The sequence below is a fragment of the Misgurnus anguillicaudatus genome, chromosome 22 (assembly GCF_027580225.2).
Source record: "Misgurnus anguillicaudatus chromosome 22, ASM2758022v2, whole genome shotgun sequence".
In the NCBI taxonomy this organism is placed as follows: domain Eukaryota; kingdom Metazoa; phylum Chordata; class Actinopteri; order Cypriniformes; family Cobitidae; genus Misgurnus; species Misgurnus anguillicaudatus.
This window is the reverse complement of record NC_073358.2, coordinates 24,470,347-24,483,025: the sequence shown is the minus strand read 5'-3', so window position 1 is coordinate 24,483,025 and position 12,679 is coordinate 24,470,347. Positions and strand designations below refer to the sequence as shown.

General features: G+C 37.5%; 2 protein-coding genes across 6 annotated transcripts in view; one reads left to right on the top strand and one right to left on the bottom strand.

Moving 5' to 3' along the window:
- Positions 1-12,679, top strand: part of arid3c (AT rich interactive domain 3C (BRIGHT-like)) — a 189,562-nt gene that overhangs the window by 65,633 nt on the left and 111,250 nt on the right. The window lies entirely within an intron of this gene.
- npr3 (natriuretic peptide receptor 3) overlaps positions 1-12,679 on the bottom strand; it is a 41,692-nt gene that overhangs the window by 23,310 nt on the left and 5,703 nt on the right. For both annotated transcript variants that reach the window (XM_055199948.2, XM_055199949.2), the window contains exons 2-3: positions 8,036-8,158; positions 6,910-7,085 (exon numbers count right to left, since the gene is read on the bottom strand). In XM_055199948.2, the coding sequence (XP_055055923.2) occupies positions 6,910-7,085; positions 8,036-8,158 (299 nt within the window). The remainder of the gene's footprint in view (positions 1-6,909; positions 7,086-8,035; positions 8,159-12,679) is intronic.

Below are 12,679 nucleotides of genomic sequence, written 5' to 3'. Positions count from 1 at the left end.
TTATTTTGATGAAAGTAACTCAAAAGTAACGCAAAAGTAGTGTAACTCATTACAGTTCAGAGACAGTAATATTGTAATGTAACTAATTACTTTCAAATGACAGCAATTTGTAATATATAATGTATTACACTTTGGAAGTAACTTGCCCAACACTGGCAGAGATGCACGGTAAAGGGTGAGAATCAAAGTCATTAAGTAACACATTAGCAAATGATACTGCTTTAGTGAGCCTATTGCATGATGAGGAGAAAGAACATGGGCCGGTTTGGGATTTTTTTCTAAATTATTGTGAAAATTCAAATCTTCTTTTGAATTTTTACCATCTGGCCATTGATATTGTGTTCAACAAGAACCAATATGTACAACAAATAGGATGAAACTGTCATTTGTTCCTCAGGCAGTCTACTTTTTAAATTCTTCAATATTGTCATATTGGCTGTTTTATTGTTATTTTGTTTTATTGTTACTTTCTTATTTATGCTTACTGTATGTGAATAGACAAAATGTTCATCTGAGCCTATACTCCAAAAAGACTTTCCCTACGGGGATATATAAACTTCTACTACTACTACATAAACCCCAGAGACAACATATGACAGCCATGTAAGGAATAACTGGCGACGAACTAGGGCTGTGATGAAAAAAACTATTCTGAATCGATTTTAATTTTAATTTCTAAAGATCGATCTGTAACTCAGAGGATCGATTTAATAATTAATAACTTAAACTTGCTGCGTCATTGAATTCACGCATGTGTGGAAGGACATTAAAACAACGAACATGGCGGTGAGTAACGTTAAGCAAGCGCTGGGGCGTTGCCAGCCGATTTTGCCAGGGCTTCAGCCCCGAATGTTTTGAGACAAGCCCCATGACTCCGTCATGACCTGGGCTAATTTCAGTCAGTTCACACGCCACACCTTGTATTTGTCACGCTGAGAGGTAAGAGATAAATTGTCCTGCTATATACAATTAATGGACGAGGCACAGACATACGCAGGACAGTTCTGTCGAGTTCAGCTGCTTTGAGTTTTTTAAATGTGTTCAACTTTACGCAGCGCCGCAAGACCTTACAAGCAGATGAAATCAGAGTGCCGCAAGACTGATTTCAAATACACACGTCATTGCGTTACACTGATGTCATCACTTGTCATTTCTTGCAGCGCCTCATGAAGTCGTACACACACATTAATGCATCCTATCAGATAATGCAAAAGAAATGAGAAGTTGTTTCTGGTTAAATTATATTATTCCGCTGCAAGCACGTTTGTTACTAACATGGATTTAACGGAGTGGAAGTTGGATGAGCAAGATTTGATGAATGCTGTAGATATAACCCGTTTTTAAGCATTTTGATTTACGATTCCTAGACGAAATCATTGCCTTTGATCAAGACACTGAAAGCTAATATTGGGGAATAAAGCCAAATGCGTGCTAAATTAGGGGTCAAGCCCAGAATGGGCGAAGACCCCTATTGTATCCGTTAGTTTTCTTTTTCTTTTTCTCTTTCTTTTTAAATATTATTCTTCTTCCTGTTCCATTGCGGTCTATGGCAGCCCATAGAACCATACGTAGGAAAGTTATGAAATTTGGCAAACTGACAGAGGGCAATCCAAATAATATCCATAGCAATTTTGGCGTCTCTATCTCAAACCCGATAGCGCCACCAACAGTCCAAAGTTGCACTTACGTTTTTGCTTATAACTTCTGATTCCTTGGCTCAAGACGATTCGAATGGGCCCTATGACGTCATTTTCCGTCACGAAAATTTTTCCGCCATTTTGGATTATTCGTAAAACCTACTTTTGCGAACTCGTCCTAGGGTTTTTGCCCGATTGCCACGAAAATTGGTATGCAACATCTAGAGACACTCACGGCAAAAATTTATTAAAAGAATTTCGATAAACCAATGCGTTGTTGTATAGCGCGTCAACAAACTTTACGTAGAGTGCAAAAAAACAGGTTTTAGGCTGTATCTTCGCCAAACTTAGACCTATTGTCATGAATCTTGGTACCTGAGATGTCAGTCAGGAACTGAGGGAGCATGCACAGTTTCGTTGCAGCGCCACCTAGTGGCCAGACGAATGTTTTATAGGCCTATAACTTTGGCTCCGATTGACGTATTTTCACGGGACTTGTTTCTTTGGTGTTCTGAATAGTTGCCGAGTCCAACGATACCCAACATGCCAGAATTCGCCTTACGGTTAACCCTGGGCAGCAAAATAGCGCTTAAAAACACGCGTGAATATCTCCGCGAGCGTTTTTCCGATCGACTCGAAAACACCATAGGAAGAAACTAACCTTACCTTCTGAACAAAAAGTTCTATAGTCATTATATTATAATTTCCATCAGAAATGGCTGAAAATTGCAAAAAACGAAAAATTACCTTTAGATTTTGTGTTTTTTACACATAAATGCTTATAACTTCGCAACGAAACAATATTTTTTCACCAGATTTGATACACTGATGTATGAGCACATTCTGAGGCCACACAAAAATTTTTTATGCCTGCACCACTAGGTGGCCCTATAATTAAACAAAATCTTTCATATCAAGCAAGCCCTATGGTCATACAACTATTTTATAGCTAAACTAAAGTGTATAGTCATGAAACTAGCTAGATGTAACGCAGTCATGACTTAAGGTTGCATGCACAGTTTTATCATAGCGCCACCTAGTGGTTTTGAGATAGAAAATGGCTATTTTTGCCTAAAACTACTGCAACAACACATCTAAAACCATGAGTCTTCATGGATTATTCCTTGATTATTCCTCCATGGCTTGGAGTATAATCATTGGTGGTTGCCAATTCAATCCCTAGCAACCAATGACAATACCTTATCAACCGTTTTTTGCATCAGAACATCATAGAGACACGGGGGTGGTCTCTTTTGACTCATTTAATTTGCTGTAACATGATGTGACCTACGTTTTAGCACTGCAAACACCACTCACATGTCCTTCAGGGCTCTAATGTTCCATGATTGTCAATAACAGAAGGACGATTGCAGTAGACAAGAACTTAGTTTATTTTTGTTGATAACTTTTTTGTTTTTTCATCTAAAATTATTAGGTTTACCTAGGTTCTTTAATCTGCTTATCCAAACTCAATTTTACATCCTTATGTGCCCTTTTTGGCTTGACCCCGGTATAGCTGCTTGCAGCTATATTTATTATTGATTCAGTCAAAAACTCCAACAGATTTGCAACCAGAAGCTTTAGTTACCTAGAACTAGATGCTTCCTGAAATAAATGTAATAGAGATGCATTTCATTATTAATGCCCTTTTATCATTAAATGTTCTGCAATACTGTATGTGTACAGTAAGCTCAAGTGCAATTTAAAGGGACAGTACGCCCAAAAAAATTTATAAGAAAACATGCACAGCCGTTTTAATTGGTTCTAGGCTAGCTAGAGCAGGTGATCTAGGGCTTGTGATCCCTGTATTTACATAAAATGGTCTGGGCTAAGCCCCGGATGTCCTTCAATGCTGAAAACGCCCCTGAGCAAGCGGTTGTTTTGAAAACTGTAATTCGGGCAAAGAGTATAGAAGCACAAGAGGGGAAACTCTCATTCGTTTTTTGGCAACAGTCAGGTGGCGCTTCAGTAGCGCGGCGCCGCCATTTTGGAATGAAAATTCTGACAGACAATTTATTCTCAGCGAATCTCACAGCCAAATCAGAAGCGCAATAGTAAGTTTCTTGAATTAAAATTTTGTTCACTTGCTACACCTACACGAAACGCTATATTGTCTTGTATGTATGTGTTGATTTGTTGGTGTTATCAGTTGTGGAATCCAATCATTAAATAGATACACATTTGAGGTAGTTTTTTCTTGCTTTATTATGTAATTCTATTTTATGCTACTTCAAACATTTACTATTATTATAAGTTACCAACTCCACTAGGTATGAAATATATTTTGTAGATATTAATCCCCTGGATCCCGCTACAAACATTATAATCTTATAGAACATGATGCATTGCTCTGTCTGTTATCCTACATTATTACACGGCTCTCTGGAATGCTTGATTCTGATTGGTCAGTTGAGACATTTGCATGTTCGTTCTTTTTAAATAATAACAGCTCCAAAGTAATAACGCATAGCCGGTACTACTTGTACAGTTAAAATCGCTCCGCGCCAATAAAGACCAATAATGATTACTGTTTGGCGCCATCTTGTGACAAACACTGGACAACCACAAGTAAGAATGGAACATTTTGACATTAATTTTAACAAAAAACAAAACATTTAAACAGTGAATAGAAGAACGAACAACGACAAGACACAGAGAGCTTACTGAGACTGAACTTGACAAAATAGAGCATGACAGCTACGAAGCCAACACACAAAAAATACAGAATGGGCATTAAAACTTCTCAAAGACTGGCTAAAAGAGAAAAAAATGGAGACAGACAAGTATGAAGCAGAGGACCTTAATAAGATATTACGATCATTTTATGCATCTGTGCAAAGTTTCGCGGAAGGATAAAAATGTTAATTTAAAACAAATATGCCAATAAAATGTTTTAAATTCATATTCATGTCCAGTTTTTTTCTTATGTGGCAAGTAGCCGTGTAATAAGGAGGATAATCTAGAGTCAGCCGGTAGTTATCAGGTAAATAAGCCCCTTCAGCGCGACACAAGACCCTCCGCTTCGGGTCGGGTCCCGATCACACTGTCGGGGCTTATTTCCCCATAACTTCCGTCTGCCTCTCCATTATCCCTTACGTATAATTGCCACTTTTGGACAGTGGCTGTGTTTTTTTTACTTAATCCATTTCGAGTGTGTATATGTGTATGTATATGGAGCCAAATATTATGTGTGGATGAGTTTATGTCGGTATGTATGTATGTAAAATTTGCCTATATAAAAGTGGAAGACTTGTCTAAATATCTGAAAATAAGCTGTCAAAAGGGATTAATGATCACTGGTCTGATTGTATGTTATTCTGTGTTATCATCATTCAGTTTGAATTTTATCTTTTAATCTACAAAGTAGCTGATATTTCCATTACTTCTAGTTGACTACCGAGTCGCTTTCATTCCAAAATGGCGGATTCGTGGGGCTGCTGCTGGGCGCTGGTTTTGCAATGGAACGTTCTATTGAGTTTCCCCTCTTGTGCTTCTATACTCTTTGATTCGGGTAACAGCTGGAAAAAATGCTTTTTTTGGATCAGATCGGATCGAATTTAATCGAATAATGATAATTGATTCAAGATCTTGAGAATCAGAATCGAATCAATTCTTAAAATTTGAATCGGAACCCAGCACTACGACGAACCCTTGAATTATTCGAATAATGCAAACCCCAGTGAAGTAATCCAATTTAAAGGACTGAGGTCAGTTATTCTGCTTATACCACGGTTACCAGACATTGCTCTGTGGGATATTTTGAAGACATTTGACAGGTCACGTGTGCGTTTATCGAATAATGCATACCGTAAAACATTTCTCAACCAATCAGAATAAAGCATTCAACAGCCCCGTGCTATAATACTAACATGTCTGTCTAAACCATTTGAGATTTAGGTTCCTTTCAAGAGATGTTGCTAAAGAATGAAATATTTAATTTAGAAAGTATCTGTTTCTTATGGAAAAAAGTTTCAAGAAATCTAATCAAGCACCCTTTCTGTGTTACATCAAACCATAAAACACGTTGGTAATGAGTGTGCTGTAATCCAACACACCCACCTACTGGTCATCAGTGCATAAAAATACCTCACATTTTTTAAAGGATTGTAATATTTAGTTGAGAGTATTAAGTTAAGAGTAGTAAGGAGGTGATGTTGATAGTGCCTCTAATATTTCTCTTTATTTCCAAGAACTATTGCATTGATTATAATGTTACCATTCTACCGTCTTAACAGATATCCGTCTTTAAGTGCACGCGGGGTTCTCTGCAAAAAGATGCAGTATGCCTGCATTTCCTGGCAGCTGTCATGAATTGCTAAAAGTCTGTGCTGATGCTTATAAGAACACCACTCACTGTAGGCCAATTCCAAAAAATGTATCACTTTACTTAATGAATAAAGTAAGCACTCTTCATCCAGCTCATTAATTCTGCACACCACCAGCAGATACTACAAGCTTAAAGGAAAAGCCAAGTTTGTGATCTAGTACATAACTCCTATTAAGCTTATCTGTAAAATGTACTTCAAGTCTTGACGTTCATATTTGGAATAGGAATGAGCTTTGTCTGAATACTTTTCATTCTGTATGGTGGACGGTCCACCACAAAGGTCCGGCTCAAGCCTTTTGTGGCTCCTGTTGATACAGCGAATGAGCCAGTCAAAAGTGGCAGAGCCCCCGCTGAGGTTATTAACCTTGGCACTTCGATTCGTTCACAATAGTTTGTTCCAAAAAGACGGCTCCCGCTGTCTTCCTTAGAAAAGCTTTGACGACTTTTCAAAGGAACCTGGCATGTTGGAGACAAAGAAGCAGACCAAAATATGCTGCCTGCACGAGCATTCATTCGGAGCCTGTTCAAGTCACCCAATTCAAAAGCACTTAAAGTGTAAATGTACTATATTCAAACTTTAAACTGGGTTATTACATGAATCGGTTGCTCTCTTTACAGGGCACAGGTAGTGAAATGCATGAAATAGAACATAGGGAAAGCAGTTTTTTATGCGTTTGATCGACCGACTCCTTTGCGTCTATACTGTCAGTAGGACGCTGTTTATATTATATAGTCAAGATGGTTCTCAAGTTGGAAATGTTTAGGTTAAATCTCGTTCAATCAGTTGTGCATCTTTCAAACATCACAGCAAAATAGACAAGAAAAGTTTCACAGAAAAAATATTATCAAATTGAGATTTGCAAGAATCAAACCTGTATAACCTACCATCCAATAAATGACAAGGTAAACATATAGACAGTAATTTTGTTTTAAAGACTCACGTACAGCATTGCAGTCTTCACATACAGGGATGTTCGATTTCTGTAGTGACTTTCTCATTTCTACTGAGAACTTCTTGAACTCTGACTTGGTGGACCTCAGTAACGTGACAGTGTTAAGAAAGCTGTAGGCAGCCTTGGCCTCATTGTCATGTTTGTCACCTCTCCTCCAAGATCCGTCCCCTGTGAAGTTAAATAATGGTACAGTTTAGGTTTCTGTGTGACTTACACAATGCCCATACCCCAAAATACTTTAAAGGGGCCATGGCACAAGACTTTTTTAAGATGTCAAATAAATATATGTGAAGTTTTAGCTCAAAATACCATATAAATATTTTATTATAGCATGTTAAAATTGCCACTTTGTAGGTGTGTGCAAAAATGTGCCGTTTTGGGTGTGTCCTTTAAAATGCAAATGAGCTGATGAAATTCAAACACTGATCATGTTTGTTGCAATTAAAACTCAATTGTGCTTTTCTCTGCACTAAATGGCAGTGCTGTGGTTGGATAGTGCAGATAAAGGGGTGGTATTATTATAATAAGAGCTCCTTATGACATCATAAGGAGAGCCAAATTTCAACAACCTATTTTTTTCATGTGCTTGTAGAGAATGGTTTACCAAAACTAAGTTTCTGGGTTGATCTTTTTCACATTTTCTAGGTTGATATAAGCACTGGGGACATAGCACTTTAACATGGAAAAAGTCAGTTTTTAATGCCATGGCCACTTTAAAAAAAGGTGCAGTTTAGCACTATTTAAACATTTTTTGCCTGCATTTGCTGATAAAACTTAATAACAATGCCTGAAATATCTACATATCCACGTTACTTTAGCTGCAACAATAAGGGTTTAAGATATGCACAGGAACATCAGAGGAACATCCTGGATCTGACCACCAGACAATAACCAGGCACTATTGTGTTGAGCCAAATGTTTTAATCAGTTTCTCTTGAATGTAATCTCTATCACACAGAAGAGCCGGGCCTCTCTTTCAGTTAAGTCTAGATAGCTTCATTGTGCTAAAGGGTCAAAGTGGAACAATCTCGTCTGACTATGGCACATGTTGGGAATAGAGATAAGCTCTGTAAACGGTCCATAAGTGAAGCAGTGAAATCACAACACTGGTGCGTTACCATAGGAAGATGAGTTGAAGAGCTCGATGTTGAAGAAGATGTGGCTGTCGCTGGTTAATTTTCGCCGATGGGCAGCCAGCATGAGGTCTCGTATTGTGTCGGCTTTGGCGCACATGATTATAACTGCAAAAGGAGTGAAAAGAGACACAATTTATAATGGCAAAACTGGACAATAAGGCTCTGTTTTCTAATATTAAAGGTGCAGTGTGTAATTTTTAGACGGATCTCTTGACAGAAATGCAAAATAATATACAAAACTATATTATCAAGGGTGTATAAAGACCTTTCATAATGAACCTTTATGTGTTTATTACCTTAGAACGAGACCTTTTTATCTACATACAACGAGGGTCCCCTTACATGGAAGTCACCATTTTGTGCCGTCATTTTTCTACAGAAGTCCTTAATGGACAACTTTTTTTACCTAGTTGTCTCTGACGATTACATGTTTGTCCGGCGCCGGCTACCATAGATTATCTATGTGTTTCAAAAGCGAGGGGTGAACAGTGGACTAAGCCGTTGGTTGCAATTCGCAACCTCACCACTAGATGCCGCTTAAATTTACACACTGCACCTTTAAAGGGGACAAGACTTTTTTAAGATGTAAAATAAATGGTATCCCAAGAGTATGTATGTGACGTTCTAGCTCAAAATACCATATAGATAATTTTTTATAGCATGTTAAAATTGCCACTTTGTAGGTGTGAGCAAAAATTTGCAGTTTTTGGGTGTGTCCTTTAAAATGCAAATGAGCTGATATCTGCACGAAATGGCAGCGCAGTGGTTGGACAGTGCAGATTAAGGGGTGGTATTATCCCCTTCTGACATCACAAGGGGAGCCAAATTTCAATGACCTATTCTTTTACATGCTTGCAAAGAATGGTTTACCAAAACTAATTTACCGGGTTGTTATTTTTCACATTTTCTATGTCTATAGAAGCACTGGGGACTCACCCAACTATAGCACTTAAACATGTACATTTTCATAATATGCCTTTATTAGGTATAGGTATTATCATCAATTCTGAGAAACTGCACAATGCGGTTCTTTCAAGATCATTTGCCAGCTTTATGACACCATGGTGATGGTGATTTGAATCCAGCATTTATTTAATTATGCAAGCACAGACTCATAGTACCATTGAATAACGTCTTTTTGACCTGGCCTAACAGAAACTCAGTCTACGGTACAAAATATTTTCCCATGGAGCAAGAAGGTCGAAAATAAATAAACAAACAAGCAATCAAACAGAGGTCTTTAAAAAAAATGCGCAAAGTGTCCCATAAATAGGAAGATTCAGAGGATTGGAACTTTCACCACAGCTAAGTCAGTGTAATGCTCTGCTTGAAATATCCTCAGCTGAGTGGGACAAACTTCACCTCAGTATTCCTGCACTATAGCACCCTTTAATTACAGAGTGCACAGCACACTACAGGCCCTGTGTTGACTCTCCGGCGATTCCATGGGGTACGGTTCCAGCCAGCAATATTTCAAAAATTTGGATTTTCCCACTGACACTAGTTACAAATGAGCTGAGGAATGCAAAGGGGCAATACATGGCACACTCACCGTCGCCTGTGCTGCATTTAATGCACCTGGGGGTCTATATACTGTAAAGCACAGTGTCAACGTGAACAAGAACGTAATATCGCTGTGCGAATTTGTGCTGTATCGCCAACAAGTACAAGGGTTTACTGTCTTGCCCTCTGTCCAACTCTGACAGCCTGGCACAGAATGCAAAATAAGTGGAGATGTAATGACACATCTCTGGCTTTGGTAAATTCGCTTGCGTGTTTCCCAGAGGACCACGGTGCAGGCCTCCAACCAGCCGGGCTCACGTCATTGAACTGTCGAAACATTTAAAATGCTGTGTATGCCATCCTCATTAAACCATGTTATGTTCTGACATTAGGGCTCAGTGTTGACATCTGAGAATATAGATCTGTATCCAGTATTGGATAACATGCAAAAAGAGTTTTATGTGTAAACTTGCCCTGCCCTATTTATTATCTCATAGAGTACACCATGATTTTGAAACTAACAATAATCATACTTATTTTACTACCAATGCAAATAGATCCATTTACTGTTTGTACACAATGATGACGTGGCAACGTATGCGTGTGCATTTTGGCAACGGCAGTATGGCAATGAACTACCATCATACACTGTCAGAAATTTTTCAAAAAGTTGTCACTGGAACAGTTCCCTTTAAAGCTCCTAATATGTACAATTTAGGTACAGATATGTATACATTTGGTACCAAAATGTACCTTTGAGACACCAATATGCCCTCTTTTAATACCAATATATACTTCTGAGGTACATTACTATTATGAACTCCTCAGGCAATAAGTTACAGTCATTAATTACAGGGTTACTGCATTTTTATTAATATACCATATGCAATATAAAAAAACAGATGCGTAAGCATGATCGTTTCTATGGGGATTTGGTGGTGAGGGTGGGGGATTGTTAAGTGAGAATTTTTTTTTTTTTTTAAATCTGAAAAAAGACAGAACTGTGTAATATTGATCATTATTAATCTGAATTATCAATTTATCCACCAAGAAATATAGTTAATTTTCCTAAATGTTGCCTGTTTGTAGTTGCTAGGGCATGCAAGACATGTGTAGAGCTAGGTAGTAGGGCTGCCTTGCAGAATAAAAGTTTTTGCTAACATATATGTTTACAATATATGTGGGTGCACTTTGAAAAATAATTATGTGTATATATAAATGCACACAAATGCATGTTTACATTTAAGAAAAATTTGCATGTGTATATAAATTTGTATATTTCTATATAATTTTTTATTGTACATGAATAGAAATATTTATTTATTTATTTATTTTATTCTGCAAACGATAAGTTTTTAATGACTAATCATTATTAGGGGTGCACCGATATATCGGCCCATGATGCTTGCTATGCTTCGGATGCTTGCTTGAATTACGGTGAAATGCCGCTACATCCAAAAGCCAGGGGGCGCTCTCTTGCAGAAACTCAATATGCGCTGTGGACGAAGAACCATACACAAGCAGCTATGGTGACAGGACTTACTGATCAAAAGCCGTAGTACATGAAATAGCTGTGAATATTGTTGGCTGTGCGATTAAGAATAGTTATCGGCCACATATTATTAGTGTATATCGGCATTTATCGGTGCACCCCTAATCATTATGTCATTATGTGCTATAACAGGTGTGAGTTTATATTAATTTCACACACTCGTATCAAAAGTATTTACATTCGTTACTTAGGTAAAAGTATAGATACTAGGGTTTAAAAGACTTCTGTAGAAGTTGAAGTATCAACTAAAGCTTTTTACTCAAGTAAAAGTGTAAAAGTACTGATTTCAAAAATACGTATAAGTAAAAGTAATATAGGAAGAACAAAAGCTTAGGCCGCACCACAGGGGCTGAATGTGCAATACCCCACCTCCTCAAAAAAACTTTTTTCTGAAGGCCATAATAATTATAATGGTATATTAAAATGTTAATGTTGAACATTTTGGCATGCACTAGGCTACTTGTTTCAGCCGCATATATACCCATTAAAAAATTAATGCATTTTAGTACAATGCATATAGACCCTTTTACTGTTTGTACACAATGATGACGTGGCAACGTATGCGCGTTGGCAACAGAAGTATGGCAAGGATCAGCAGTGAAGCAACACAGACAGAGAAAGTTACTTTAACTTTTTCAACACAGCTACCAGATCTGTGTACTATAGTGGAGTGGATAGAAGACGTTAGCAGATGGCCAAATATAAAGTGGCCAGATACATATATACATATATTAGTATATTATATTAGTGCAACCAAACGCAACACACAGACATTTTGATGCTGGGAAACCGTTTTGATTAGAACTGTAAGAATGATTAAATTATCGACTCATCGTGATTGTTTGACCTCATCGTGATGATTTCAGATCACCGCAATGATGAGCTGCAGTGCCTGTATAAATGAGACGGTATCTGATAGCACTCCTTAACTGACAGTGAAACGCGATACACTACAAAACCATTCAATACAATGGAAAAAATTTTATTGTGTTTATTTCTTATGAAGAATTTTCAGTTTTTTATAAATATATTCATTAAATTATTACTTTTAAATATGTGTTGTGTGTATTAATATTTACTGCCAGGTTAACCTTGCAAAATAATAATTTAAATAATTACAACAATGTGTGAAAATTACAAACAAAAGAAAATGTAGGAGAACTAAATGTCAAAGCAATAAAAAATTAACCGTCATAATCGTCAAAGTCACAATTTATTAGACAATTAACCGCCAAATTTTGTAATCGTGACAGCCTTAGTTTTGATAAACTTTCTGAGTTGCTAACACGTTAGAACCACCCGGGAACAACACCACTTACATTGCCAAAATGCATGCGCAGGCTATTTGATCACGTGGGCTGTAAAAGGCAGATACATTAAATGAGCCAGTAGTGGAGAAATAATAACTTAAGAACTTAACCCAACACTGGCTATGTCCTCCTTGCTGGAGTGTGACGTGATTAGTCTCATGTGCGATGGATCGCATACAAACCAATAGGGTGTCGGAATGGTATATGTTTATACTTCACATCCAACCACAATCAAATTCACTCTAAATGGATGCATGTTTT